Raw genomic sequence first — 26,414 nt, 5'->3', positions numbered from 1 at the left:
ATTATTTTATTTTACTTTTTGGAGATGGAGTCTCACTCTCACCCAGGTTAGAGTGCAATGGTGCAGCCTCGGCTCACTGCAACCACCGCCTTCCGGGTTCAAGCGATTCTCCTGTGTCAGACCCCCGAGTAGCTGGGACTATAGGTGTTCACCAACACACGGAGCTAAATGCTAGGCTTAACATTTTGAAAAATATAGAACTTTTTAAAAAAATGTTTGACAGGGTATAGTGGTGCACATCTTTAATCCCAGCGACTTGGGAGGCTGAGGTGGGAGGATCATTAGATCCCCTACAGTGATCATAGTTCACTGCGGCCTCAGCCCCAGGAGTTCAGGGCTGCAGTAAACTATGATTGTACCACTGCACTCCAGCCTAGGCAGCAGGATGAGACCCATCTCTAAAAAATAATATTCTACAAAATTTTGAACTTTTAAATAATATTTCTTTTTTTTTTTTTTTTTTTTTTTTGGAGACGGAGTTTCACTCTTGTTACCCAGGCTGGAGTGCAATGGCGCGATCTCGGCTCACCGCAACCTCCGCCTCCTGGGTTCAAGCGATTCTCCTGCCTCAGCCTCCTCAGTAGCTGGGATTACAGGCATGTGCCACCATGCCCAGCTAATTTTTTGTATTTTTAGTAGAGACGGGGTTTCACCATGTTGACCAGTATGGTCTCGATCTCCTGACCTCGTGATCCACCTGCCTCGGCCTCCCAAAGTGCTGGGATTACAGGCTTGAGCCACCGCGCCCGGCTAAATAATATTTCTAACTAAGTAGACTGAAATATACAGAGGACAATGAACTTAGAGAATTTCAGAGGATCCATTAATGCCTTGAACACAATTTGATAAAAATACTATTTGTGGGCCAGACGCGGTGGCATATGCCTGTAATCCCAGCACTTTGGGAGGCCAAGGCGGGTGGATCACGAGGTCAGGAGTTTGAGACCAGCCAGACCAATGTTTTGTAACCCTGTCTTTACTAAAAATACAAAAATTAGCTGGGTGTGGTGGCACACACCTGTAATCCCAGCTACTTGGGAGGCTGAGGCAGAAGAATCGCTTGAACCCAGGAGGTGGAGGTTGCAGTGAGCCAAGATTGTGCCACTGCACTCCAGCCTAGTGACAGAGTGAGACTCCATCTCAAAAAAAATTTATATATATACTATTTGTGTCTGATTCTTTTTTCTTTTTTCCTTTCTTTTTTTTTTTTTGAGACAGAGTCTTGCTCTGTCACTCTGGCTGGAGTGTAGTGGCATGATTGGCTCACTGAAACCTCTGCCTCCCATGTACAAGCAGTTCTCCTAGCTCAGCCACCCAAGTAGCTGGGATTACAGGTGCGCACCACCACGCCCAACTAATTTTTGTATTTTATAATAGAGACAGGGTTTTGTCATGGTGGTCAGGCTGATCTCAAACTGCCGACCTCAAGTGACCCACCTGCCTCAGCCTCCCGAAATGCCCGGATTACAGACGTGAGCTACTGCGCATGGCCAGGCTCCACTTTTAAGTCTAGTTCTCTTGCTATTTTCAGCACATCTGCAGTTACTTCCTGTGCTGAAGTCTTGAGCCCGTCAAACTCATCCGTGAAGGTTGAAATCATCTTTTTCATATTCCATTAATATTGATAATGACTTTCTCTCATCAATCCCAGATGTTCTTTTATTTATTTGTTTTTTGAGACAGGGTCTCACTCTGTCACCCAGGCTAGAATGCAGTGGTGTAATCTTGGCTCACTGCAGCTTTGACCTCCCCAGGCTCAACTGATCCTCCTGCCTTAGCCTGAGTAGCCGGGACTGCAGGTGTGTGTCACCACACCCAGCTAATCTTTTGTTGCTGTTGTTTCACCTGAACTCGTCTTTAGCTCCTGGGCTCAAGTGATTGCCTCTCTCTACCTCCCAAAGTGTTGGGATTACAGGCATGAGCCACCATTCTGGCAAATCCCAAATGTTTTTAATGGCATCTAGAATGCTGAATCTTTTCCAGAAGGTTGTCAGTTCACTTTGCCCAGATCTGCTAAGGAATCACTATTGATGGCCTTAAAATGTTTCTTAAATAATAAAGCATGGGGCTGGGTGTGGTAGCTTATGCCAGTTCATGCCTATTGTAAAAATAAAATTTAAAAAACCTGAGAAAAAAGAAAAGACCTGGAAGTCGAAGTTACTCCTGGAGTGATTTTAGAATGAATGTTGTATTAGCAAGTGTGAAAAGAATATTAATCTTGTACGTCTCCATCAGAGCTCTTGGGTGACCAGGTACATTGTCAATGAGCAACAATATTTTGAAAGGGTTTTTGTTGTTGCTGTTTGTTTCTTTTGGGCAGGGGACACTTTCCAGCAAAAACCAGAAAGCCTGCTAGACAAATTCTAAAAGGGTTGTTAACACTTGCATCTTTTCTTTTCCTCCTAAGCAGTAGTTCTCAACAGTGGGCTTAAAATACTCAGTAAACTGTGCTGAAAACAGGTGTGCTGTCATCCAGGCTTTGTTGTTGCATTTATAGAGCAGCGGCAGAGTAGATTTAGCGTAACTCTCAAGGGCCTTAGGATTTTCACAATGATAAATGAACACTGACTTCAGCTTAAAGTCACCAGCTCCATTAACCCCTAGCAGGAGAGTTGACATGTCCTTTGAAGCCAGGCATTGACTTCTCTCTACCTATGTAAGTCCTAGATGGTAATGTCTTCCAATATAATGCTGTTTGTCTACACTGAAAATCTGTTGGTTAGAGTAGTTGCCTTCATCAGTTTGTCTCAACTAGATCTTCTGGATAACTTGCAGCTTCTACGTCCGCACTCACTACTTCACCTTGTACTTTTATGTTAGAAAGATGACTTCTTTCTTTCTTTTCTTTCTTTTTTATTTTTTTATTTTTTGCTTTTTTAAAAAATAAAAAATAAATAAGCATATATTTTTTTATTTTATATTTTTTATTTGAGATGGAGTCTTTCTCTGTTGCCCAGGCTGGAGTGCAGTGGTGCGATCTCAGAGCACTGCAACCTCTGCCTCCCGAGTTCAACTGATTCTCCTGCCTCAGCCACCTGAGTAGCTGGGACTATAAGCACGTGCCACCATGCCCAGCTAACTTTTGTATTTTTAGTAGAGACCAGGTTTCACTGTGTTAGCCAGGATTGTCTTGATCTCCTGACCTCGTGATCCATTCACCTCAGCCTCCCAAAGTGCTGGGATTACAGGTGTGAGCCACTGCACTCGCCAGCTTCTTTAAACCTTGCGAACCAGCCTCTGCCAGCTTCCAGCTTTTCTTCAGCTTCCTCACCTCTCTTAGCCTTCATAGATTTGAAGAGAGTTAGGGTCCGGTTTTGGATTAGGCTTTGTCTTAAGGGAATGCTGTGGCTATTATCTATCCAGATCACTAAAACTTTCTTTGTAACAGCAAGAAGTCTGTTTTGCTTTCTTAGCATTCGTATGTTCACGGGAGTAGTACATTTTTTTTTTTTTTTTTTTCAGAGAGAGGGTCTCTGTCACCCCAGGCTAGAGTGCAGCAGTGGGATCATAGCTCACTGTAGCCTCAAACTCCTGGGCTTAAGCAATCCTCCCACCTCAGTCTCCTGAGTAACTAAAACAAGAACAAACAACACACACACAAACACTCAAAAACCACTGATCATAGATCACCACAACAAAGTTTGAAGTATTGTGAGAATTACCAAAATGTGACATAGAGACATAAAGTGAGCATGTGCTGTTGGAAAAATGGCACCAATAGACTTACTAGATGTAAGATTGCCACAAACATTTGATTTGTTAAAAATACAATGTATATCCCACACACCCCCTAAATACATGTACCTACCTTGTTCCCACAAAAATTAGTAAATATTGACTGGGCACAGTGGCTCATACCTATAATCCCAGGACTTTGGGAGGCCTAGGTGGGCAGATCACTTGAGGTCAGGAGTTCGAGACCAGCCTGGCCAACTTGGTGAAACCCCATCTCTACTAAAAATACAAAAATTAGCCTCCCAGCTACTCAGGAGGCTGAGGCACGAGAACCCAGGAGACAGAGGTTACAGTGAGCCAAGATTGCGCAGTTGTACTCCAGCCTGGGCAACAGAGCGAGACTCTGTCTCAAAGACAAAAAGAAAAGAAAAATTAAAGTAATCTTTAAAAAGTTTTTTAAAAAGACTTTGTTAGGTCGGGCTCGGTGGCTCAAGCCTGTAATCCCAGCACTTTGGGAGGCTGAGGCAGGTGGATCACGAGGTCAAGAGATCGAGACCATCCTGGTCAACATGGTGAAACCCCGTCTCTACTGAAAAAAATATAACAAATTAGCTGGGCATGGTGGCGCATGCCTGTAATCCCAGCTACTCAGGAGGCTGAGGCAGGAGAATTGCTTGAACCCAGGAGGCGAAGGTTGCTGTGAGCCAAGATCGCGCCATTGCACTCCAGCCTGGGTAACAAGAGCGAAACTCCATCTCAAAAAAAAAAAAAACAGAAAGACTTTGTTGCAATGAAAAGAAATGTGTCTGTGCGGGTATGGGAAGAGGATGTGGCAGTTTTGAGGAGAACTTCCTTTTTTTCTTTTAGTTAGGAGCAATGTGAGCATATTTATTGTTGGCAACCTTGCGTGGTTAGAATGGGCCGGGCGCGGTGGCTCAAGCCTGTAATCCCAGCACTTTGGGAGGCTGAGGCGGGTGGATCACAAGGTCGAGAGATCGAGACCATCCTGGTCAACATGGTGAAACCCCGTCTCTACTAAAAATACAAAAAATTAGCTGGGCATGGTGGCACGTGCCTGTAATCCCAGCTACTCAGGAGGCTGAGGCAGGAGAATTGCCTGAACCCAGGAGGCGGAGGTTGCGGTGAGCCGAGATGGCGCCATTGCACTCCAGCCTGGGTAAGGAGAGCGAAACTCCGTCTCAAAAAAAAAGAAGGGACCTATGATAGACAGAGCAGAGAGGAGTTGCACTCTTGGTGTAAATGACCTGCGGGCTCCCAGAAATTTTTCCCTTCCTGCTTGCTTGGGTAGGAGTTATTCATGATTGTCTACACTGGTAGAATATTCTTTGTTTTTCCAGTGGCTTTTTTTTGTGTGACAGTCTCACTTTGTCACCCAGACTAGAGTTGCAGTGGTGCAATCTCAGCCACTGCAACCTCCATCTCCAGGTTCAAGTGATTCTTGTGCCTCAGCCTCCTGAGTAGCTTGGATTACTGGTACATGCCCCCACATCTGGCTAATTTTTGTATTTTGGGGTTTTGCCATGTTGTCCAGGCTGGTTTTGAACTCCTGACCTCAAGTGATCCACCCCCTCGGCCTCCCAAAGAGCTGGGATTACAGGTGTGAGCCACTGCGCCTGACCTACAATGACTTTATTTAACTCTGTGAGTTGTATTAAAGAATCACCAAAATGTAAACTGAGCAAATCATGGAAAAGAAATGTCAGACAAAACATTAGGCCTTCGGTGGGTTAGAGTGTCACTTATTTGCTTAACTCCTAAGTGTTCTCTTAAAGGAATCAGGGGTGTTGTGGAAAGAGGGGACATTTCTCAGTTAGTCTTCTTAAGTATCAGTCTTGGAGTTGCCCCTTCTAGCTCTGAGATTTTATGTGATTTTCTTAGCTTTACTGAGACTGAGTCTCCTCACCTGAGAAGAGAGGATAAGAGGACCGCCTCGGTTGGTTGTCACAAAGGTTAGCAGTGATGCATGTACAATGACTAGCAAGCTATAGACACTTCGTTCGTGGAAGGTGCTTGTGCCTGGCATAATTAAGGTGACAAGGTAGTGTGATATCTCTTGTCTTTCCTGCACGTGGCACTGCTTTGTTATAATCGTATCTGACCATTGCAATTAGATTTTAGGTTGTGTTTTTTCACAGTAATCAGTTCCATAGGGACAGCCTCCAGTTTAGTTCAGCTCTGTCAGTTGAGCTTGAATAGAATGTGACACTTAACTGATTTGTTTTTAAGCCAAAGACATAGCATTGAAGGGCTTTGTCATCCTGGGTAGACTGTACCATTTTTAGCACTTCAGTGACAATCTAAAGACTAGGAACTAACCTTGGAGTAACACTGGGCGGTTTTGGGCCTTTGTTTTGTTATATCGGGTTCAGCTTCTACAGGATTAGAATGATTGTTATTTCAATCATGGATTACAGAAACGTTCTGTTCAGAATCTATCTATAATGATAATACTGTATTCATCAGTGGCAGAGCAGGAGTCATTCTGGGGAAATCGGCCATGAGCCTGTTGACAATAGGCTATTTTGGGAAGCTGGATGTGTTAAACAGACAACAAAGACTGAAAATGAATAAATTGTTGATTTTCACGTGAGAGCTAATTTTAGTTCCTGGGCCTCCCTGCGATCTTGGAAATGAGAATGAAAAAAGATCTTGCCTGTGTTCAGGATTTTTGAATGTCCCAGGGTGCTAACATGACCTAGATACTTAACTAGTGAAGTTGAGTGACTTGACTTTGTCCTACAAAAGGATTTTCAACACTCAGACTAGTGTCTGCATCTTTTTAGAAGTAGAAAATAAACAACGGAGTCCAAGAATCAGCTCTTTATTGATGTTCATTTGATTTCCTTCAATTAAACTAGCCTCTGCTTAATATCTTGTACTTTTTGATGATTAGGATATCATTCCTTGTGAATAAATTGCGTGCTCTAGTTCATCATTTTATAATATGTGTATATATTTTTTGAATAACAAGAATTGTTTATGTAAGCAACAACTGTCTTTGAAGGCCCTTGGAAAACATTGATTGTATTGTTCTCTTGCCCAAAATGTCTCTTGAAGCTGTATGATGAGTGCTACAGCTACAGCACTACCTTTTGGTGCTTGCTGACACTGTGTTATGGAAAGCAAGTATTCTAGAACCAAAGACCTGTTTTCCTTTTTTCAAAAAAGGAATTGTTTTTTACTATACAGACATTATAGACCCCTTAATGGGAAAATTACAGAAATATATTTTTCCTAACTACATTTATAATGGTAACGTCACATACATACAAAAAGTCAGAATTCTTTCACCCTAAAAGATGAAATGAGTCTGTAATCTCATCTTTCTAAGCCCTTATCTTTATTTGTGTATAAAGTAATTTTTGTGGTTGTAATTGTAGTATACATACAGTCATTCGTCTTCTCCCCTTTTTGACATTATACTGTAAGCATTTTGCATAATGTTACAGAAGCTGTAATGCACCCAAGAGAATACAGTGCAGTCATTAAAAAGAATGAGACTGGGTGATCCACATATACTTGTATAAAGAGAGTTTATATATTTGTTAAAAAAAAAAAAAGGAATTATGTAATAAAATGTATTTCGGTAATACAGAAATGTGAGGTGAATGGAAGTCTCCACCCCACTCATCTACCCCTGCATGCATATCCAAGGTCACTTCTTACCCTTCCAGACTTCTTCCTCTGCATGTATTTATACAGGGTCTTCTGTTTTTTTGTTTTTTGTTTTTTTTTTGAGATGGAGTTTCGCTCTTGTTACCCAGGCTGGAGTGCAATGGCGCGATCTCGGCTCACCGCAACCTCCGCCTCCTGGGTTCAAGCAATTCTCCTGCCTCAGCCTCCTGAGTAGCTGGGATTACAGGCACGTGCCACCATGCCCAGCTAATTTTTTGTATTTTTAGTAGAGACGGGGTTTCACCATGTTGACCAGGATGGTCTCGATCTCTCGACCTTGTGATCCACCCGCCTCAGCCTCCCAAAGTGCTGGGATTACAGGCTTGAGCCACCGTGCCCGGCCTTCTGTTTTGTTTTTACAAGAATGTAATCATAATGTACGTATAGACTTCTCAACTTCTCTTTCAAATGTCATATATTGAGTAGAGCCCAGTCTTACTCTTTATTACCTGCGTGGGATTTTCTCGTGTGGATGTATTACAGCTTATTTAACCAATTCCATATTGATTACTTTCAGGTAGTTCCTAAATTTTCTGTAGTACAAAACTTAAATTTATCAGTTCCTCTTTTATCACTGGACTTTTTTTTTTTTTTTTTTTTTAAGTTTTCACTGAATTTAGGGTAAGTCACTGGGCATTGCTAGGAAATCGCAATATTCTTAACTATGCCTGGAAAGGGCAAAGAGGTATTTGGATGACTAGATTTTTCTTTCCTGTTACTTGCTGTTTAGTTAGCATAGGGATGGTCATTTTAAAGATTAGCTTGAAGGCCAGGCTTCAAGTTGCTTTATGGTTGTAATTACAGCATTTTTGGAAGCTATCATTTGAGGCCAGGAGTTCAAGACCAGCCTGGTCATTATAGTGAGATCCCTTCTCTATGAAAAATAAAATTTAAAAAAAAAAAAAGAAAAGAAAAGATCAGCTTGATTGATCGAGGTACAATTTCTTATTTGCCAGTAGGATTTTGGATTCTTTGGTTAAGTTAGGGTTATGAGTAACGATAGTTTCTGTTGTCTCAGGATCTGTGTTTTTGTATATTACTAATTGCTTATTTGACCCATGGGAGTGTTTAAAAGTGGACATTTTCTTCAATAAGTCTTCTGTATCAGAGTTGAACAAATGGGATGTCAGCACAGTACTTGAATAATAATTTAAGGCCACTTAATTTTTTTATTGTTGTAAGAAACACAACATAAAATGTACCATCTTAGTCAAGTTTAAGTGTACAGTGTGTTAACTATATGCTCATTGTTGTGCAAAAGATTTCTAGAACCTTTTCATGAGTTAGACTAGTTAAGATACCCTTACTTTAGAGTAGAATCGGGCAGTACTTGTTTTTCTTGACTCACTTATTTCACTTAGCATGATATCCTCAAAGACTCATCCATGTTCTAGCACATGACAGGATTTCCTTTTTTTTTTTTTTTTTTTGATATGGAGTCTCACTGTCATCTAGGCTGGAGTGCAGTGATGCGAATTCAGCTCACTATAACCTTCGCCTCCTGAGTTCAAAAGATTCTCCTGCTTCAGCCTCTCACGTATCTGGGATTACAGGCACCTACTACCAAGCCTAGCTAATTATTGTATTTTTAGTACAGATGGGATTTCACCATGTTGGCCAGGCTGGTCTTGAACTCCTGACCTTAGGTGATCTGCCCACTTCAGTCTCCCAAAGTGCTGGGATTACAGGCATGTGCCACTGTGCCCAACTGGAATTTCCTTCTTTTTAAAGGCAGAATAGTATTCTATTTTGTGCATTTACCACATTTTCTTTATCCATTAATCTGTCGGTGGACATTAGGTTGCTTTCACCTTTTGGCTGTTAGGGTTGATGTTGCAGTACATATGGATATGCAGATGTCTTTTTGAGATCCTGTTCTTTTCTTTTTTCTCTTTTTCAATTCTTTTGAGTTTTTTTTCCTTCATTTTTTTAGAGTTGAAATTGTCTGTATTTAAAGTGTACAGCATGATTTTTATTTTATTTTATTTTATTTTATTTGAGGCTGAGTCTTGCTCTGTTGCCCAGGCTGGAGTACAGTTATGTGATTATGGCTCACTGTAGCCTTGACCTCCTAGGGTGAAGTGATTCTCCTGCCTTAGCCTCCTGAGTAGCTAGGATTATAGGTGTTCTTCACCACACCTGGCTAATTTATTATTATTATTATTATTATTATTTTTGTAGAGACAGGGTCTCTCTATGTTGCCCAGACTGGTCTTGAACTCCTGGGCTCAAGCAGTCCTCCTGCCTCAGCTTCCCACAGTGGTGAGGTGACAAATGTGAGCTTCCACACCCTGCCTCATTTAATCTTTAGCTGATTCCAGGGTGGTTTCTAATTGTACCACTGCCAAAACAGCTCTTTAAAAGGTCTCCAGCGGCCTCATGTCACTGACTCTGCTCTTCGGCCCTCTGTCGCCTTCTGAGCAGCAGGTCCCTCTGCTGGTTGATCCTTCATGGATACCCTCTTGCCTTGGCCTCCTTGGCACCACACTGGAAGACTGGTTTTCCTTCTTCCACACTGGTGTCCCTGTGTCCCTGTGGAACTTCCTCTGTAATGATTGTGTGTGCAACTATTAAAGGAATTTTCAAAGCTTACTCTCCAGCTCTGTTTCCTTCTCACTGTGTGTTTTCTCCCTAATCACTGTTATCCGTGCCAGGGCTTCACTTGTTTGTTTGCAAATAATTTACATGTTTGTTTCTATACACCTCTTTCCTGGGCTCCGTCTCCACTTAAATGTCTCAGATACAGCTCATATATACATTTCTCCTCAAAAGTGGTTCTCTGCCAGAGTTCTAACTTCAGTTAGGATGGCACTGCCTATCCTGTTGAGCAAGCCAGAACCTTGGAAGATGAATGTGAAACACATCATCCCTTACCTCACGTATCAGCTTATTGCTAACTCTCACAAAATTTCTCTCCAAAATACCTTTTAATTCCTTTCACTTTGAAATAGGATCTCATTCTGTCACCCACACTGGAGTGCAGTGGTACAATTTCATCTCACTGCAGCCTCCACCTCCCACTCTTACCTCAGCACCACGTTCCACACTCCACTCCCCGGCCCAGAGTAGCTGGGACCACAGGTGCATGCCACCACACCACCACACTCACTAATTTTTGTATGTTTTATAGAAACAGGGTTTCACCATGTTACCCAGGTTGGTCCCAAACTCCTGGACTCAAGCCATCCACCCACCTCGGCCTCCCAAAGTGCTGGGATTATAGGCGTGAGCCACCATACCTGGCCTTTATCTAGCCCCTTGATTCAGGTATAGCAGTAGCTTGCCCAGTAGAGCCTTTGCTTCCACTTTGGTCCAGCTTTATTCTATACCAGACCTAACTCCTTAATGTAGAATATAATTTTATCCTGGTGTGATTATTAATAGTTTTTACTTTCACTTTCAGAAAAGTTTCTGAGTGGATATGATAAAATTATATGGTCAGGCTAATGATAATGCCCTACATAATCTAGAACCCATCTTCCTCCCCAGCTTCACCTTGAACTATGCTTACTTTGCCCTCCGCATTTTAGACACAGTGACTGACTGTCTCTTAGTGCTTGGAATGCCCCAAGTACGTGGAAGGCCTTAGGGTCTTTGTTCTTGCTGTTTGCTTTACCTAGGCCCTGCATGCCAAGTTCCTTTTCCCCAGTTTTTTCTTTCCTTTGTTAATTTTTCTTGCATTGTCGGTTCTCGGCTCTGCTGCCTCTGCAGGGAAGCCTTCTCTGACCTTCCTAAGGCAGAGCCACTCAGGGAGGTTCGGTAGTACCTCTTACCTGTCTCTTATAGTGTGTATCACAGTTATTGTTTTACAGGTATTTAAGTGATTCCTGGATAATAGCTATCCTCTGCCAGACTGTCTGCTTCAGAAAGGGAGGGATTGTGCCTGTGTTTGCTTACTGTAGTATCCCTAGCATTTTACGTAATACCTGGTACATAGTTGACACTTGCTAAAGAATGCATACCAGCTATTACAGTTTCTTAAAAATTCTGACCTATTCTGTATACCTCAGGTGAACAAAGCAGTGCTCAAAAGAGTGAAACTTTTTTTTTTTTTTAAAGATGGGGTTTCACCATGTTGGCCAGGCTGATCCAACTCCTGACCTCAGGTGATCCACCCACCTCGGCCTCCCAAAGTGGTAGGATTACAGGCGTGAGCCACCATGCCCAGCTTCTTATTTATTTATTTATTTATTTTTTATAGAGACGGGGTTTCACTGTGTTGGCTAGGCTGATCTCAAACCCCCGCCTACTCACCTTGGCCTCCCGAAGTGCTGGGATTACAGGCATGAGCCACCGTGCCTGGCCCATAAAAGAGTGAAACATTTTTATATTTCACTTTTAAAAGTACAGTAGCCGGCCAGGTGCGGTGGCAAGCACCTGTAATCCCAGCACTTTGGGAGGCCAAGGTGGGCAGATCATGAGGTCAGGACATTGAGACCATCCTAGCCAACATGGTAAGAAAGCCTCCCGTGTCTACTAAAAATACAAAAATTAGCTGTGCGCAGTGGTGGATGCCTGTAGTCCCAGCTACTCAGGAGGCTGAGGCAGGAGAATCAGAGAATAACTTGAACCTGGGAGGCGGAGGTTGCAGTGAGCCGCTGCACTCTAGCCTGGCAACACAGCAAGACTCCTTCTCAAAAAAAAAAAAGTAGAGTAATCAGGTACCCCAACTTTCTTTACAGTTCTGCTATTTACAGTAGAGCAGTGCTCTCCAACCTTTTCAACACCAGGAACCAGTTTCATGGATGACAGTTTTTCCAGGGACCTGTGGTGGTGGAGGGGTGGTTTCAGGATGATTCAAACGCATTACATTTATTGTGCATTTGTTTCTGTTATTATTACATTGTAATATATAATGAAATAATTATACAACTCACCATAGTATGGAATCAGTGGGAGCGCTGAGCTTGTTTTTTCACAGCTAGACAGTCCCATCTAGGGGTGATGGGAGACGGTGACAGATCATCAGGCATTAGATTCTCACAAGAAGTTGTCAGCCGAGATCCCTTGCATGCGCAGTTCACAGTGGGGTTTCTGCTCCTGTGAGAATCTAATACTGCTGCTGATCTAATGCTGCTGCTTATCACCAGGAGGCAGAGCTCAGGCGGTGATGCCAGTAATGGGGCGTGGCTGTCAATTCAGGTGAAGCTTCGCTTGTCGCTCACCTCTGCTCACCTCCTGCTGTGTGGCCCAGTTCCTATCAGGCCACGGACCAGTATCATTCCATGGCCCTGCGCTGGGGACCCCTGTAATAGAGGGTGCAGCCCATTAGCCAGTGAATTGTGCAAGGCATGCAGTTATTATTTATTGCCCATATTAATTTTAAGAATCAGATCCATTTCATATGAAAACATGGATTGCTGGTTTTGTTTGAAAGTATCAGAGATCTGGCAAAACTGAGCTGGCAAACCCGCATGACACTAACTACTTAGAACAGAGTGGTGGTCACTGGCTGCAGTGGCTCATGCCTTAATCCCAGCACTTTGGGAGGCTGAGGCAGGCAGATCACCTGAGGTCAGGAGTTCGAGACTAGCCTGGCCAACATGGCAAAACCTGTCTCTACTAAAATTGCAAAATTAGCCGGGCATGGTGATACGTGCCCATATTCCTAGCTACTCAGGAGGCTGAGGCAGAAGAATCACCTGAACCTAGGAGGCTGAAGTTGCAGTTAGCTGAGATTGCGCCATTGTACTCCAACCTAGGTGACAAGAACAAAACTTCATCTGAAAAAACAGAACAGCGTGGTAGTCATACCCTTTGACATGGTCATTTGTGGCATCTGGCATGGTGCTACTCAAAGTGGTCATTGAACTGGCTGCTTACTGTCCTCAGAGATAAGGACCTTGCACCATATGTTTAGTTTGCTTCACCTTTCTTTGGTTTAATTGACTTTTTAAAGTGTTGTTTACATTCTGGCACAAGCTCCTTATCTTGTCAGGAACGGGCATTTTGAGTAGTGCCAATAGCTATTCCTTATAAATATTTTGAAAGCCCTAATTTTCACAATTACTTTGAAATGCCAGTGAAAAATAGTGATAATTTTGTTAATGTTTACTGTCCTTAGATAATACTATTTATCAAGTTTATTTTATAAAATATCTAAGTTACTAAGTTTCTTTTTTTTTTTTTTTTTTTTTGAGACGGAGTTTCGCTCTTGTTACCCAGGCTGGAGTGCAATGGCGCGATCTCGGCTCACCGCAACCTCCGCCTCCTGGGTTCAGGCAATTCTCCTGCCTCAGCCTCCTGAGTAGCTGGGATTACAGGCACGTGCCACCATGCCCAGCTAGTTTTTTGTATTTTTAGTAGAGACGGGGTTTCACCATGTTGACCAGAATGGTCTCGATCTCTCGACCTCGTGATCCACCCGCCTCGGCCTCCCAAAGTGCTGGGATTACAGGCTTGAGCCACCGCGCCCGGCCTACTAAGTTTCTTTAATAGAAATTTTCTGAAATTTTTTTTTTTGTCTTCAAATTCCTTTTACCATGAAATTTTACATTTGAGATTTTAAGCCTTTGAACACAGACACAGGCTATTTTTTCTTTTGTACCTTTAGCAGTGAAATTAATTACTAGGTCAGACTGCCATTCTAGAGTTAAAGACACGAATGTGTGTGAATGGTACTTAGATGTGAACTTCTTCCTCCTGTGTAAAACTACTTTCATTCCTGTGTCATTGAAGAATATGGAATTGACTTATCTTTCTCACACACTTGACTGATTTCACAGGAATAAAATATTATCGTTAAAAATAAAACTGAAGTCTTTATAGATTTTATACCTTTTCATTGCTCATCATTTATCTTGTTGATCCTGAGTTTATACTGCTTTTAACTGAGTAAGAAATACAAAGGTAGTGCAAATATATATATATATATATTTTTTTTTTTTTGAGACGGAGTTTCGCCCTTGTTACCCAGGCTGGAGTGCAATGGCGCGATCTCGGCTCACCGCAACCTCCGCCTCCTGGGCTCAGGCAATTCTCCTGCCTCAGCCTCCTGAGTAGCTGGGATTACAGGCACGTGCCACCATGCCCAGCTAATTTTTGGCACTTTTTAGTGGAGACGGGGTTTCACCATGTTGACCACGATGGTCTCGATCTCTCGACCTCGTGATCCACCCGCCTCGGCCTCCCAAAGTGCTGGGATTACAGGCTTGAGCCACCGTGCCCGGCATATATTTTTTTAAATGTGAAAATTGAGGCCACTGTTGTGCTGTTGAGAACAGCAGAAATGTGTTTGTGGTTGTTGCCTCTTGATTAACCCTCTTTGATCAGCCCCCACAAATGACAAAATTAATACATAACCAATTCTGATGTCTAAGAATAGATTTAATACCCCTTTAAGTAGAGTTATTATATTTTAATGAGACTTAATTGCTAGCATATATTTGTGCAATAAACTTCTGCTTCCGCTGTCATATAGAAGCTGTTCTTTAAAAGCAATCCCCATAGAAATGGAAAGTCGGTCACTTTTTAAAGTTATTATTCTCTTGACCTCCATCGGCATTTTATATTTTTAAACCATCTACATAGTTGCTCATTTAGTCCTTTTGATTCAAAGATTAAGGTTATCTGTTGTAAGATAACTCCTATTTTCCTTTTTATTTGTAGTTGTCTGGGATACTGTTGCTTAAGCTTTTATTTTGAATCTTTGGCTTGTTTTGTTTTAGCTGTAGTTTTTGTTTAAAACAGTTTATTGTAATTAGTTGGATTTGGCTTTTGTGATCTAATCTGAGAGTATTGAGTTTACAGTTTACATTCATTTATTTCACATTCATTTTTTGTCATGCTTTGTTCTTGTTGCTTTTTTTTTTTTTTACACCATATAATCTGATTTTCACCTACCTTTCCTTTACTGTCCCAGATTTTGTTTGATCATATTATTTATGTTAATTCTTCTACTGTGTGGTGTGTGTGTGTGTGTGTGTGTGTGTGTGTGTGTGTGTGTCTCTGTATGTGTGTCTGTGTGTGTGTTTTGAGACAGAGTTTCGCTGTTACCCAGGCTGTAGTGCAATGGCGCGATCTCGGCTCACCGCAACCTCCACCTCCTGGGTTCAGGCAATTCTCCTGCCTCAGCCTCCTGAGGAGCTGGGATTACAGGCACGTGCCACCATGACCAGCTAATTTTTTGTATTTTTAGTAGAGACGGGGTTTCACCATGTTGACCGGGATGGTCTTGATCTCTTGACCTCGTGATCCACCCACCTCGGCCTCCCAAAGTGCTGGGATTACAGGTGTGAGCCACCGCGCCTGGCCCTATTTTTTATTTTATTTTATTTTTTTTTTGAGATGGAGTTTCGCTCTTGTTGCCCAAGCTGGAATACAGTGGCACGTTCTCAGCTCACCACAACCTCTGCCTCCCGGCTTCAAGTGATTCTCCTGTCTCACCCTCCCAAGTAGCTGGGATTACAGGCATGTGTCACCACGCCTGGCTAATTTTTTGTATTTTTAGTAGAGATAGGGTTTCACCATGTTGGCCAGAATGGTCTTGATCTCTTGACCTCATGATTCACCCGCCTCGGCCTCCCAAAGTGCTGGGGTTACAGGCGTGAGCCACTGCACCCGGCCAAATTGATTTTATTATGTATAGTTTCACTTAAAGTCAAAGTTTCCAAGAACCTATTGTCAATATTAAGTGAAGACCTACATTCCTCAATTTATCTAGATTGATTAAACTTTTTCCATTAGGAATTTCTTCACAAAGGGCTCATGGAAACTCTACCTCTTGAGTTCTTGTATACTCAAAAATATTTATCTGTTGTCATTGTAATCAAAGTAAGTTTGGCTGAGTATAAAATTATATCACACTTTTTTTTCCTCTGAGGGCGTTGTAGTCTGTATTCTTTTGTTTTCTACTATTGAATGGTACTGTTTGGAAATATAAAGTCAGCCTCATTTACCCTGCTGGGTCCCTAACCCCAAAATAGATTGTTTATCTTATTTGCTTAGGTATCTAAAGGATTTTTTTTTTTCTCCTGAGCCTTAAAGTCTGGTAATTTTTCTAGGATATGTGTTGGTATTGGTAACTCTGTATCTTTTCCTAGGAACATAGTGAGCCTTCTATTTCTGGAAAGTTACCTTGAATTGTATCTTTGAGTATTTCTTTATTCTAATCCTTTGGTTCTCTTATTCACAATCTCCAGTTATATGTAAGGGGGGTCTTCATTATTGACCTCTGTTATGTTTACTACTTTTTCTTTACTTTTTTTTTTGAGGCCGAGTTTCACTCTTGTTACCCAGGGTGGAGTGCAATGGCACGGTCTCAGCTCACTGCAACCTCTGCCTCCTGGGTTCAGGCAATTCTCCTGCCTCAGCCTCCTGAGTAGCTGGGATTACAGGCACACGCCACCATGCCCAGCTAATTTTGTGTATTTTTAGTAGAGACGGGGTTTCACCATGTTGACCAGGATGGTCTCGATCTCCTGACCTCATGATCTACCCGCCTCGGACTCCCAAAGTGCTGGGATTACAGGCGTGAGCCACCGCTCCTGGCTTTCTTTACTTTTTAAAACTTCTTGCTCCTTTCCATTTTATTTGTTTGTTGAGACTCCACATACTATGAAATTCACTCTTACAACTCAGTGGTTTTTAGTATATTGACTGTTGTACAGCCATGACCACTATCTCATTCCTGAATTTAGTTTAATTTTACCTGCTTTTTTCAGTCTTGCTTTCTTTATCCCTTTCTCTCCTTCTCTGTATCATTGAAGCATATAATATCAGTTTGTTTCATAATTACTAGTATTAATTTCAGTCACTTCCTTAAGGGGATATCTGTCAGATTTCTTCATTGTACTGTTACTATTTTGTTTGTTCATAATCTGATATTTGATATCATTATCAAAGGCAATTGATAATTTGTGGGGAAGCACTTTGTGACTACAGTATGTAAATATCCTGGGTTTTTTTGTTTGTGTTTTGTTTTTTAACGAAGTCTCACTCTGTTGCCAGGCTGAAGTGCAGTGGCACGATTTTGGCTCACTGCAACCTCTGCCTTTCGGGTTCAAGCGATTCTCTTGCCTCAGCTTCCCAAGTAGCTGGGGCTACAGGCATGTGCCACCATACCTAGCAAATTTTTGTATTTTTAGTAGAGACGGGGTTTCACCATGTTGGCCAGGATGGTCTTGATCTCTTGACCTCAAGTGATCCATCTGCCTTGGTGTACCAAAGTGTTGGGATTACAGGCGTGAGCCACTGTGCCCAGTGTGTTTTTTTTGGTTGTTGTTTCTGAGACAAGGTCTCGCTCTGTTGTCCAGACAGGAGTGCAGTGGCTTGATCTCTGCTCACTGCAACTCTGCCTCCCAGGTTCAAGCAATTGTCCCAGCTCGGCCTCCCCAGTGGCTGGGACTAAGGACATGTGTACCACCATGCTTGGCTAATTTTTGTATTTTTTCGTAAAGATAGGGTTTCACTATGTTGGCCAGGCTGGTCTTGAACTCCTGACCTCAAGTGATCCGTCTGCCTTGGCCTCCCAAAGTGTTGGGATTACAGGTATGAGCCGCCGTGCCCTGCCCAATATCCTGGTTTTCAACAAACTTACTCATTATTTTTAGCATCCATTGATAATTCTTAATTGAATCAGTTATTAACATGGTGATTGCCAAATGTAATTTTCTAACTCCTTCATTCCTTCTACATGTCAGTATGGCCTCATGTATTTTATTCTAATGGATATCATCCCTTGTTAGCGGTCTTCATTCACATTGACTTAGATGTGGCCAGTGGGAGCCCCATCCAGCTGGTTCCATTGTACTTTTTATTTGTTCCTATATTCCTTTTAGCATGTCCTGACTTCTAATGCAATAAAATGTTTCAGGTTTATCTTGCACTTTCCCTTTCCAATTCTGGAATAACCATATACCCAGGGAACTCTGATTTCTTTTAATGGGGAGTACTATTTAGAAACCTAGGACTGGAGCACCAGCTATGTTCATAGCATGGGAGTGTCACTGCTTCCAGCCTCCTGCTGGGTCTATTCAGAGTCCACTACAGTCATTCTATTTCTGTTTGCTGTAGACTATATTAAAGTTTCATTCTTCATCCCTTCCGTTTTCCTCCCTATAAATTAGCACCTTGAAGCATTCCTAGAGGTCACAAAAATCATTATATTCAGGCATAGAATGCAATTTTTGTATAGATAATGAATCTATGTTTGTGAAATTTGATTCTGCCCATCATCCACCTTTTTGCAAGGTCTTTTCCTATGAAAAGTGTGTTTTTGGTTTTGTTACTGTTTTCTGAGACAGAGTTTCGCACTATCGCCCACACTGGAGTGCAGTGGCACAATCTCCACTCACTACAACCTTCGGCTCCCGGGTTCAAGCGATTCTCCTGCCTCCGCCTCTGGAGTAGCTGGGATTACAGGCGCCCACCACCACGCCCAGCTAATTTCTTGTATTTTTAGTAGAGATGGGGTTTCACTGTGTTTGCCAGGCTGATCTCGAACTCCTGACCTCAGGTGATATGCCCGCCTTGGCCTCCCAAAGTGCGGTGATTACAGGCATGAGCCACTGTGCCTGGCCAATCCCTTACCTTTGCAGATGGAGAAACTGAGACCTAAGAACTGAAATGACTTAAGTCCATGACTAATTGCAGAGCCAGGTCTCCTAACTTCCATACTAGAACACTTTTGCTGCGGGTAGTGGAGAGAGCTTGGGTTGACGGTACCTGCCAGAAGTTTTCATGGTTGTTAGGTGGATATGGCACTCTTCCTTCTGTTTTGGCACTCAGGCATCCAGATGGGCATTAAATTTTTCCAATGATTTGTCATTTGATGACCAGGAAGGTAGCAGAAAAGATGGTGCAGACCAGCAGCTATTTGAGGATGTGTCGTTGTCCAACTAGACACCGAAAGGCCAGAATTCTAAGTAGTTTCAAAACTCTTCCTACCGGTCAGGCTCAGTGGCTGACACCTGTAATCCCAGCACTTTGGGAGGCCAAGGTGGGCAAATTGCGAGGTCAGAAGTTTGAGACCAGCCTTGCCAGCATGCTGAAACCCCATCTCTACTAAAAAAAAAAAAAATACAAAAAATTAGCCAGGCATGGTGGCGGGTGCCTGTAGTCCCAGCTACTTGGGAGGTGAGGGAGGAGAATTGTTCGAACCTGGAAGGCAGAGGTGGCAGTGAGCTGAGATTGCACCACTGCACTCCAGTCTGGGCAACAGAGCGAGACTCCATCTAAAAAATAAACAAAAGAGCAACAGCAAAAAAAACCCTCCTCCTACCTTTCATAGTTCCACCTACTGACTTTCTGCTTTCTTCAAAATGCTCTGTTGGCCAGGTGCAAGTGGTTCACGCCTGTAATCTCAACACTTAGGCCGAGGCAGGACGATTACATGAGGCCAGGAGTTCAAGACCAGCCGAGGCAACGTAATGAGGTGGGCCCCTGTCTCTACAAAAAATAAAAGCCGAGTGTAGTGGCATACAATACAGCTGTAGTCCCAGCTACTTGGGGGGCTGAGGCAGGAGGGTCACTTGAGCCTGGGAGGTTGAGGATGCAGTGAGCCATGATCATACCATGCATTCCAGTCTGGGAGGCAGTGAGGACTTGTTTCCAAAAAAAAAAAAAAAAATCACAAAAACCAAAAAAGATACTGTTCTGTTGACAAATAGGGTCTGTTGGTTTTCTTTTTTAATATTTTCAGTTTAGCAGTATTTTGACACCAACATAGTTATATTGATACAAGTTTCTTAAAAAGTTAAATACAGATCTATCATATGATCCATTCCTGACTGTCTGCCCAAGAGCAGTGAAAATGTATGTCCACACAGAGACTTGTATGCAAACGTTCATAGCAGCCTTGTTTGTCATAGTCAAAAAGTAGCAACAACCCAGAGGTTTAGGAACTGGTGACTAGATAAACAAAATGTAGTTATTACTGTGGAATAGTATTTGCCCATAAGAAGAAGTGAAATACTGACAAGTTATAAAATGGATGAACCTCACAAACTTATCTTGAGTGACCAAAAGACCTTGTCATGATTTTACTTAGTTGAAATGTCTAGGAAAGGCAAATCTACAAAGACAGAAAGTACGTCAATGGTTGCCTCGGGCTAAAGTTGGAAATGAAGGAAAACTTGCAAATGGTCATGAGTTCTCCTTTTTGGGGTGATAGGAGTGTTCTAAAAGTGTGTTGTGGTAATGGTTGCACAACTCTGTTAATATACTAACAGTTATTCAGTTGCATGCTTACAGGCGAATTTTATAGTATGTACATTGTATTTCATAAAGCTTTAAGAAATAGTTACATTTAAAATTTGATGTCACATTTATCTTCTCCTGTGTTCATTATTAAACATTTTTATACTGCTTTCTTTCCACTTTTAAGTATGATTTTCAAGGAATGCTAATGTCAAATGATGTCAATGGTAACAGTAAAAATAGCTAGCATTTGTAAAACAGTTACTGTGCACCAGACATTATGCTAGGTACTTTTCAGGTTATCTCTCAATAGCATTGTGATATTGGTACTGTTATCCTTATTTTACAGCCAAGGAAACAGTCTCCTAGAGGTAAATAACTTGTCCAAAGTCACATAATACGGAGACAAGGAGAGAAGAATTGGAACCGAGTCATTCATAATTTCTATGCTCCATATGTGGATATGCAGTGGTTTTGGTGGAGGATTGTACTGCTTTTCATATGCTGTGACTGTGTTAAACACTCACGTATATATGCCACTGGGATGCATGCTCTGCATAACTATTTATGTGTGATCTCTCTAGGAAATTCAGATGGGCATTTGGTATTGCCTGTTTGCCATAGAGCTTGTAAAACATAGTGAATCTTACTATCAGTTTTATTTCTTTTTCTCTACTCCTCAGCCTTAATTTTAAAGACCCTGAAGCAGTCCGAGCTCTGACTTGTACTCTCCTAAGGGAAGATTTTGGACTTTCTATTGATATTCCATTGGAGAGACTAATTCCCACAGTTCCCTTGAGACTCAACTATATTCACTGGGTAGAAGATCTGATTGGTCACCAGGACTCTGACAAAAGTTCTCTCCGAAGAGGAATTGACATAGGTATATGGTCTTAAATTCGTTTTTGACTAAACACAGGTTTCATAAGTTTTGCATGATCAAGTTCTTTGTAAACTTTTTTACTGGGTATTTGTTGTTGTGTAAGAGAAACTGGCTGCAGGTACAGGTTGAGCATCCTTAATGTGAAAATCCAAAATGCTTCAGAATCTGAAACCTTTTGAACGTGGATTTGCTGCTCAGAGGCAATGCGTATTGGAGCTTTGCAGATTTTGGGGTTAGGGATGTTCAACCAGTAAATGTAATGCAAATATTTCAAAATCTGACAAAAAGAAACTGAAATCCAAAACACCTCTCATTTCAAGCATTTTGGATTAGGGATCCTCCACCTGTATTACTGTTCTTACTTACTCCACCTGGCCTTTTCTCTCATTGATTTCTCTTGAGAAGGGATTGTCCAAACAGGGAGCAGGAGGTTAAGGGAAGTACAAAACCAAAGTGAGGCTCTTGCCTGCTTAGCTTTTCATTTTCTTTCTTTCTTTCTTTTTTCTTTTTTCTTTTTTTTTGAGACGGCGTTTTGCTCTTGTTACCCAGGCTGGAGTGCAATGGCGTGATCCTGGCTCACTGCAATCTCCGCCTACTGGGTTCAGGCAATTCTCCCGCCTCAGCCTCCTTAGTAGCTGGGATTACAGGCACGCGCCACCATGCCCAGCTAATTTTTTGTATTTTTAGTAGAGATGGGGTTTCACCATGTTGACCTGGATGGTCTCGATCTCTTGACCTTGTGATCCGCCCGTCTCGGCCTCCCAAAGTGCTGGGATTATAGGCGTGAGCCACCGCGCCCGGCCCTCACTTTTTTTTTTTTTTTTTTTTATCTGAGACAGAGTTTCGCTCTTGTTACCCAGGCTGGAGTGCAATGGCACAATCTTGGCTTACCGCAACCTCTGCCTCCTGGGTTCAGGCAATTCTCCTGCCTCAGCCTCCTGAGTAACTGGGTTTACAGGCACGTGCCACCATGCCCAGCTAATTTTTTGTATTTTTAGTAGAGACGAGGTTTCACCATGTTGACCGGGATGCTCTCGATCTCTTGACCTCGTGATCCAGCCGCCTCGGCCTCCCAAAGTGCTGGGATTACAGGCTTGAGCCACCGCGCCCGGCCCTCTTTTTTTTTTTTTTCTAATCTTAATTTTTGAAAATACATATTTTTTATTTTGAAATGGGGTCTTGCTCTGTTGTCCAGCCTGGTCTTTAACTCCTGGGCTCAAGCAGTCCACCTGCCTCACCTTCCCAAAGTGCTGGGATTACAGGCATGAGCCACTACACCTGGTCCTACTTAGCTTTTCAGATTACCACATTGATGTCTGTGTCTGTTGGGCATTATTTTTACTCTGGATTTTGCTCTTGTTGCCCATGCTAGAGTGCAATGGCGCAGTTTTGGCTCACTGCAACCTCTGCCTCCCAGGTTCAGGTGATTCTCCTGCCTCATCTTCCCAAGTAACTGGTATTATAGGCGCCCACCACTGCGCCTGGCTAATATTCTTGTATTTTTAATAGAAATGGGGTTTCACCATGTTAGCGGGGCTGGTCTCAAACTAACGACCTTAGGTGATCCACCTGCCTTGGCCTCCCAAAGTTCTGGGATCACAGGTGTGAGCTACCACACCCAGCCAAAAACCTCAGTGGAATTTCTTGAGGACTTTGCAATATAATTCTAAAGGTTTTCTGGAAGAATAAATCATCAAACAAAAATTTGAGAACTCCAGCCTGGGTGATAGAGAGACCCTGTCTCAAAATAAATAAAGAAAGATGTTCTTTTAATGTAACTTTTACAATAAAGACTGTCCAGTTTCATTCATTTGGGAGAGTAAGTGGAGACAGGCAGAAATGAAGCCAGGGCATGTTTTATAACTATCCATGCGCATTTGTTATAGCTGAAGTTTTCATTTAATAGTCCATTTTAGGAAAATTTGAATTAGCAGCTCTGTCACTATTTCTTTTCTCTTCTTTTCTTTGTTTTGCTTTGTTTTGTTTTTGAGATGTAGTCTGGCTCTTGTCACTCAGGCTGGAGTGCAGTGGTGCCATCTTGGCTCACTGCAACCTCTGCCTCCTGGGTTCAAGCGATTCTCCTGCCTCAGCCTCCCAGTAGCTGGGATTACAGGCACCTGCCACCACGCCCAGCTAATTTTTATATTTTTAGTAGAGATGGGATTTTACCACATTGATCAGGCTGGTCTCAAACTCCTGACTTCCCAAAGTGCTGGGATTACAGATGTGAGCCACCGTGCCCAGCCTCTATTTCTAACTTAGTAGAATTAATAACTGTTCCAATTTCTAGATAGTAGTAAATGTTTAACTTTGCTATTTGCATGCATTTTCAGTCCTCATCCCACATGATCTTTTCAGCAGCATTTATTGATCCCTCCTTTATCTTTTGTTCACTTTCCTTCATTTGCTTCCATGACACCAGACTCCTCCGCTTGTTTCCTGGCATACCATCCTGTATCTGACCACTGGATATTGGTGTTCTTTACATACGGCTCAGCCTTTAGCTCCTTTCTCACTCAGCACCCTACCCTGGGCGACTGCATTCACTTCTATGGCGATTTCCTACCTCACTGCAAATAAGCCACATATTTATATGTTCCTCCAACTCAGATTACTTTTCTTGACCTCTGATCTCACATATTTGAGAAACTTGGATGTCTGAAAAACATCTCAGACTTGCTATGAGATGAGACTTGCTGAAACTTGCTGTGTCCAAGACCAAACTCACACTCTATTTCCCTAATCCTGGTTCTCTGTTACTTATTTCAGTGAGTCTACCATTGCCCACCTTGTGATCCTTGATACTTGCTTCTCCACACTCACTAAAAAATGTCTGTCACTGTTTCCTGTTGACTGTCTCTCTGAGGTGCTTCTGAAGTCGTCTGCGTCTCTCCATCCCCGCTGCCGCCCTAACCTGTCATCATCTCTCACCTTGTCTGGAGAAGAGCTTCTCAGCGAGTCTGCTTAAAAAGCTTCACAGCCTGTTTGGTACTAATTTGATTTTAATTATGCCCCAAACCCTCTAAAATAGCACTTGGGGATAGAGGAGGTTAATGGATTTTAATTCTTCACAAGGGGCACTACCTAACTGCAATCACATCCATTCTAATTAGGGCTTTATATAAATTCTTCCCCCAGACTCCCATCAGTTTGCTCTAGTTCTAAGATTACGTACTTTCCATTTTTATTTATCATTACAAAGATTATTACCCATTTAAAAATGTCATTTGGCTTTCTGAGGGGATTTTGTTCTGTCCTATAAAGGACAGTAAAGAGTCTTTTGCATTCTATTAGAGTGCAAGTCTTTGGGTCTTGAGAATTAAGAAACTTTTTATGGCTGTGACAGATCTTTTATCTATTACCCTGGAGGTAAGTGTACTTTTTGATCTTTTTTTTATTTTACTTTTTAACTTTTTTATCTTTTAAATGAAATTGAAGTTGGAAGAGAGAGGCAGTTGTGTAAAAGTCAAGGATCTCGTCAATTTTTTTTCTACAGAGTTGAAAGTACAACTGAAATTTCCTTACGTGTGTATCTGACTTACTAGATTGGCTGGCAGGAGCTGAATAATTGTGGTTTCTGAGAGGACCTTGAGTATCCTTTTCCACCCCTTCGCTCACTACCCAACAACAGTCCAAGTCCCGTGCTTGTCCAGTAGCTTTGGGGCCAGGATACTCTAAGGCAGACGTGGTAGGCAACGCAGCATTCACTGACCATCGAAGAGCTTCAGTGTTGGACCGTCGTCTTTTCTGGCCTGTTCAGGATGCCTGATGAGGAAGCCAGATGATGAGCCTGGATTTCCTCTGGGTTAGGAATATCTAGCCTCTGCTTCTTCCTGCCAGATCCTTACGAGGTTAGACCAGAACTGGGATATTACAGATGAGAGCAGGCCTAGAGTAGCTGGTAGAGGCTGACTACTTTAGGCCTTTGGGAGAAACACTGGCTTTTCTTCTCTTAAATATACATTTTAGGATCTAATTGGCCAAGATAAATAGTCAATATTGAAAGAGAAAGAGAGAGAGAGAAAGAGAGAGAGACAGACAGAGAGACAGAAGAGAGACAGACAGACTTGCTCTGTCACCCAGGCTGGAGTGCAGTGATATGATCTCGGCTCACTGCAACCTCTGCCTCCTGGGTTCAAGCGATTCTCCTGCCTCAGCCTCCTGAGTAGCTGGGATTACAGATGTAACCTACCACTATGCCCAGCTAATTTTTGTGTTTTTAGTAGAGACGGGGTTTCACCATGTTGGCCAGGTAGGTCTCGAACTCCTGACCTCAGGTGGTCCACCTGCCTTGGTTTTCCAAAGTGCTGGGATTATAGGTGTGAGCCACCATGTCCGGTCTGTAAAAGTAATATTCATGGTTAGTATATAGTCTAGGGCTAGGGGTTCTACATAGCTTAGTACCAAACCATAGTGGTCAAAGAGTGTTTTTTTTTCTTTTGCCTAGAATGTTTGCCTCTTGAATGCCTCCCCTGAAACTGTGATGGGGCTAGCCAATGACTCAGATGTCTTGGCTCCAAATCAAATATTTTTCCGTGTCTCCACATATAACAAATGAGTTCTTTAGGGCTGTGGTTTTTTTGTTTTTTGTTTTTTTTTCCCTTGTTTCTTTCAACTGACAACTTACAGACATTTGGGGAATTCAGCAGTTTAATATACTAAAAATTTTATACTCTACCTATTTTTTCCTGCTTTTGGAGAATGGAATGTATATTGATCTGTTTTAAGTTATTACTAAGGCATTTTAGCAAATAGCACGGATTTCTTTTACGAAAATTGAGTTTTGTATGAGATTTTAAATGAAGACTTTTTATAAAGTAAATCAACTGAGGTTTGGGCATTTTAGGTTAATTAGTCATGTATTCCTTGACCTCTGCTTATGTGTACTTTATTTTTTATACAACACACAAAGGAGCAAGGTTTCCATCCTTTAGGAAGTTTGAATCTAATTAGGAGGTAAGACTGACATACACGAAATGACTGGGGAACCAGTAGCTGTAATATGTATGAAATTGGATACCAC

The 26,414-nt window shown here is 42.2% G+C and overlaps 1 protein-coding gene and 1 non-coding gene across 3 annotated transcripts in view; one reads left to right on the top strand and one right to left on the bottom strand.

Moving 5' to 3' along the window:
- The window catches only part of METTL16 (methyltransferase 16, RNA N6-adenosine), an 84,132-nt gene that overhangs the window by 11,371 nt on the left and 46,347 nt on the right, over positions 1-26,414 (top strand). For both annotated transcript variants that reach the window (XM_039476858.2, XM_039476857.2), the window contains exon 3: positions 21,192-21,391. In XM_039476858.2, the coding sequence (XP_039332792.1) occupies positions 21,192-21,391 (200 nt within the window). The remainder of the gene's footprint in view (positions 1-21,191; positions 21,392-26,414) is intronic.
- Positions 2,320-2,384, bottom strand: LOC120367015 (U7 small nuclear RNA). The gene has a single exon (XR_005581517.1). It is a non-coding gene; the product is annotated as a U7 small nuclear RNA (small nuclear RNA).

This window comes from Saimiri boliviensis, chromosome 17 (genome assembly GCF_048565385.1).
Source record: "Saimiri boliviensis isolate mSaiBol1 chromosome 17, mSaiBol1.pri, whole genome shotgun sequence".
NCBI lineage: Eukaryota > Metazoa > Chordata > Mammalia > Primates > Cebidae > Saimiri > Saimiri boliviensis.
The sequence above is the reverse complement of the archived record's forward strand: the minus strand, read 5'-3'. Positions and strand labels throughout refer to the sequence as shown.